At 40.7% G+C, this 5279-nt stretch overlaps 1 protein-coding gene across 1 annotated transcript; it reads left to right on the top strand.

Annotated features, from left to right (window-relative positions):
- Positions 1 to 3: 3 nt before the first annotated feature.
- Positions 4 to 1125, top strand: LOC104273300 (SKI/DACH domain-containing protein 1-like; the record flags this gene model as incomplete). The annotated part of the gene is made up of 1 exon (XM_009868590.1): positions 4 to 1125. A coding segment is annotated over one exon (1122 nt), but the record flags the coding sequence as incomplete, so codon positions are not given.
- Between the last annotated feature and the right edge of the window lie 4154 nt (positions 1126 to 5279).

Here is a 5279-nt window from a genome sequence, read left to right as displayed (position 1 = left end):
TGCTCCGGCGGCCTGGGGAGCTGCTTCGCGGAGATAAGAGATGATAGGGTATCCGAGATCACATTCCCACACTCTGAATTTTCCAGTAATGCCAAGAGTACTGACCTAACAATTAACTGTGTTGCAAAGGGGGCCTCTTCACCTAGCCCAAAGACAAACAATGCATTTCCACAACAAAGAATACTCAGAGAGGCAAGGAAATGCCTTCAAGCAACTACTACACACCGTGCAGATAACAATACAATTGCTGCTAGGTTCTTAAATAATGATTCTTCATCAGCGGCAGCAAATTCAGAGAAAGATTCCAAAATCCCTCATTGTATTGAATTTGCCACGGATTTGCCCTCTTTACAAACTGATCCTGAGGAGGATGCTGCTTCTCCAGGGGCAGCACCACCAGCAGCTGAGCTCCAGTGCACTGATACAGGCAACAAGGCATTGCCATTCCTGCACAGCATTAAAATCAAAATAGAGGACAGCAGTGCGAACGACGAGTATGAGCCTGACCTTACAACACATAAGCTAAAGTGTGAGTGCAATGATACTAAGGATGAGTTTTACGGTGTGACTGAGAGTAATAACCAGGACGCTTTATCAACAGCTAAGGAAGATTCCGCATGCACTGAGAAAGAAACCACTTCCTTAAACCCGCTGACTCAGAGTCAGGTCCTCTCATGCACTTTAGGTACTCCAAAACCTGAGGATGGGGAGTATAAATTTGGAGCGAGGGTGAGAAAAAATTACAGGACACTGGTTTTGGGAAAGCGACCTTTACTGCAGACTCCTCCAGTCAAACCAAATTTGAAATCAGCTCGAAGCCCACGTCCTACAGGTAAAATCGAGACACATGAAGGAACACTGGATGATTTTACAGTTAACAATAGACGCAAAAGGGTAGCCAGCAATGTAGCATCAGCAGTGAAAAGGCCATTTAATTTCATGGCAAATTTTCCCTGTCCACCATCACTAATTATTGGCAATGATGGGGATTTGTTGCCAGCTTATTCCTTAAACACCACTAAGGATTCCCAACCACCTCACAAGGCCCATCCTGTATGGAAATGGCAGCTGGGCGGTTCTGCAATACCTCTTCCACCTAGCCACAAATTCAGGAAATTTAATTAATAAAATAGTTTGGAAAATATTTTCTTGAACCACCTTTAACTTTCTTACATTTTTTAAACTCTGCGGGATGGTTTGTACAAGCCCATTAATGCTATACACACTTTTGGAACCCTCTTTTATTACATTGTGAAGACAGAAACCGGATTACTATTTTCTTTACCATTACAACAGTGGGTTTTTTGTTTGGTTTGGGTTTTTTTTTTGGTTCTGTTGCATTTGGGTTGGGGTTTTTTTTTTGCTGTTGTTGTTACATTCCACAGAGTACTTCAGGCTAAAGACTCAAGTTAAACTCAGTTATTATGGTAGAGCTGGAACACTTTACTGTTTAAATGCTAATAATGCACCAGTACCTCAATTCAACTGCTGCAAATAAATGTCAAAAGGTTGAATAATAAATATTAGAATGAGCCATTAAATTTATGCACTAGATTTCAAAAATGGAAGTCTAACTGTTAATTCAGTTAAAGTTTGTTAAGTTACATGGTTGCACAGTAAGGGTTCACTATAATTCAATGTGGCAGCAGCCTACTTTTCGGGAGCTTTGTTTTCGGGTGCAGGGCTGTCTTTTTCTAAGAGCAGTTGCACTTACTCCTTTTTCTCTGGTTTGGAAAGGCTGGGGTCCGCCTGCGACCCCAGCGCTGGGAAAACCTGCCTCATCTGAAACCAGTAAATAAATGTGGAATTCTATTTTTGGTAAAAGGGTGTCTTTTTACTTGTACGGCCACTCTTTGCAATTGGGAGGCCTTTTTTGTCTCACCCAGAGGTCTTAAATAAGGTTACTGTTATCCACTAATGTCATACTTAAGTTGTGGTCTGAACATGCCCCTTACAAAATTGCAAAGCAACTAAAATATTTGCCCGGCTAGCAGTACAATTTATGGTCCAGCCCCTCACGCTGGCTGGAGGAAATAGCAAAGCAGTAAATACAACACAGAAAGTGAAACAAGAGGCCATAAGTGGAAAAAATACACAAAATGAGAAGACCGTGTTGTTCATAGCTTTTTGGCACCAAAACTCAGGCGTTTCAACCGTGTTACTCTTCCCGGTTCTATCCTCATCTCTTGAAATTTGTTGTGGTGGGTTGTTCGGGTTTTTTTTGTTTGGTTGGTTGTTGTTTTTTTTCCCCATGCCATCCTCTCTATGTAGCAGAAACATTTCTACTGCACGTGACAATCAGAGGCAATTATCTATATTTGCACTTAATATCGAAATAGTCGAACAGGCAGACTTCTAGAGTCTAGCCCTCCGTAAGACATGCTGGTATAATATATTGTGATGATGGAAGCAGTAAATCAAAATTATGGAAATTTGCACTGTTGAAAAGCATGCTTTAGCTTTATTTTCAATTAAAAACACTGTTTTAAAAAAATAATCCTGATTCCATACACTTTGAATTATTGCAGAGTTATCCGTGGTTTCCTCTCCGTTTGTAAGTTCACTGTTTTTATTTGGAGGAAATACGCTTCAAGAGGTTAACTGTTTCCCTCCCTCCCCCTCAACCCCTCGAAAAGAAAGGGAAGGGAAAAAAAAAAAAAAGAGAGAGAGAAAGGCTGGAGGCCGAGGTGGAGGCAGAGCTGAGGACGGGGAAAGGTCTCTCTTGCGAGGGGGAGGATGGGTGCAGCAACTCTAAAAACAGCCTGAAAAGTTTGCAGCTTGAGAAAGGCAGTTATAATTGAGTTGCTGAATCAGCAGAGTTTAGGATGAGTAATTGCTGGTTTCTTTCTTTGGATTAGCATTTTATTTATACTAGATCATTCCCAAATTAAATTTTAAGGATTCCACTCATCGATCAATCCCGGGAGAATAATTTATCGTAAATCAAAAAAGGAAAACAAAGCAACAATGTAATGTTTACTGTGTGACTCAAAGTCAACATTTCTGCTGGCAATCCACTGCCTGGGTTTCAATTTTTTAATTCCTGCCTTTTGTGATGTCCTCTCCCCACCCCTCGTGTCTCTAAATATTCCAAGCAGTCACTAACTGATTTCAGCTCTGTTTACTATATCCACACCGTAGTTTTCCTCTCATTGTAAAAGGCCTAGTCTAAGAATACCTGCAGCCAAATATATTTAGAAAGAGTAAACAATTGCCTTTCAGTGGAGTTACCCTTCCCCCCCCACATACACACGCACACACACATCACTTTAAACTGCCAATTGCAAAAGGTGCATTGCATACTTAACCGCTCTGCTGAAATTACGATGGTCATGAAAAATCTGCTTGCTGAAGTTGTTCTGAGATGAATGTTTACATTCGTATGTTTAGAGCTGCCCAGATTACAGCCTTATTTCCAGAGAACTGTAAATACATTCAAAATGTACTGCTCAGGAAAGCCCCTCACTCTGTTAGAAAGCCCTGTTCTGCTTGACAAAGATCTTCCTTTGACCAAAAAAAAAAAAAAAAAAGAAAAAGAAAAAAAGAAAAAGAAAATAAAAATAAGGAAAAAAAGAAACAAAACACCTCAACAGCCAAACCCAAAAGCTACAAAGGTGCAATATGCAAACTTGAAACCTAAAATTTCACCTTGTCAATTAAACAACGTATCACTTTCAAAGTAACTCAGTCCCCTGACCCTGTTTACTTCCAATTAGAGATATGCTGATTTGGCCAGGAATTGTAAATTACAGAGGTGCCTTTTCAGGTTCCCGAAATAATCCTGGGGAGGGGGGAGAAGGGGGAAAGGGGGAAGAATAAGCATAACTTTATACCAAATAGGCTCTGCAGAGTTGAGGACGTGAAATATGGCGCCCAGCCCTGCCAGCGACCCGGAGCTCCAGGCCTGGGAGCGGGGCAGAGAGAGTCCTGGGCCCAGCACCCACCGGGCACTCCCGGCAGGCCACTCCACCAGGCTCCTCGCCACGCAGGCAGCATCGGAAGGCAAGAAGTTAAACAGAAAAATAATTTTCACACATGTACACCTCATTTTAGTGCAAGCCACTAATAAGGACATTCGTGTTTTTACTAGCCTTGGAGAAATTAGCCAGGTACGATAACTCACTGGGGAAAGGGGGAAAAAAATCCTTTCCAGTTTTGGAGGTTGGTAACTGTTTCTGACGGCATTGTAACTATTACTGCAAGGAAAGTTCATTATCACTTCAGCCTTAATAATATAAAGTCTTATTATTGAGTTATGTAAAAGTAACCTATTTTCTCCCATAAAGGTAAGTTCTAATAATGAGGAAAACCAAAAGTTTTTCACATGAGCCAGCTTACCATTTTGTTGCAATGTTTACAGGAGACAAAACTTAAAATGTATTAGTAGTGAATCGCCACCATTTTCAAATTACTGGTATACACAAAAATCAACAGAATTTTCTAGAGGAAAAAGCAATCGAGGGAAGCGCGTGTACTTTATGGACTATACTCCACAGGTATTTGCCACAAGTAGAGTTCACCTGTAAATTTATTGGGAAGATTTTTTGAAGACAAAAGGAAGTTTTGGACTATGTTTGATTCTCTAGTATTAAAAGGGGAACATGTGTAATAACTTCAGCAACGCGGTATATTGCCTTAAAAGATGTAACTTGCCGTTTACAACAATTTACTTTAAGAAGTGATTGTTCTATAACCTACACTTACTTGACTACAGTGGGATAATCTCTTTATTGGTTGTTTATTTAAAACACCACTACTAGCAATAATGCAAAATAGTAGTAGCTGTTCCATGAAGTTTTCTGTTCAATCAGTTCACTTGGTGATTTTTTACATGATCTCTGATACTTTTTCCTCTGACAGATTTAGTTGCCAATAAATTAAAGTTTCTTCAGAAATCAGAGCAATGCTATCATGTTTGTGTTTGTCACTGTTCACATGTGTGAGTGGTTGAGACAGAGGGGCTAAAAAAGCAGCATTTCTGACACACAGCGGTAATCTGCAGGAAAATACTCTACATATGCAGTAGAGTGTTAGAGAACACGAAACATGGATACCGTTGTTAATTGTGGTTTTTAAAGTTAAGAGGGTTGCTGAGAAAAAAAAAAGTAATGGCTCCTCTTGGGATCTGTTTGGACAGCTCGGAAGCACAAAAGCAGGGTGAGCTCCTGAAAACGAAAAGCCCTGACTGGCAAAATAAGGAAGGAGGCATGGGTTCTACCTTGCTAAAGTCACACGAGCAGGCATCACCCAGCTGCCCTGGTGTTCAGCCCTGCCATGTC

Source organism: Apaloderma vittatum, unplaced genomic scaffold (genome assembly GCF_000703405.1).
Source record: "Apaloderma vittatum isolate BGI_N311 unplaced genomic scaffold, ASM70340v1 scaffold43754, whole genome shotgun sequence".
Classification (NCBI taxonomy): Eukaryota; Metazoa; Chordata; class Aves; order Trogoniformes; family Trogonidae; genus Apaloderma; species Apaloderma vittatum.
This window is presented reverse-complemented; position numbering and strand designations above follow the sequence as displayed.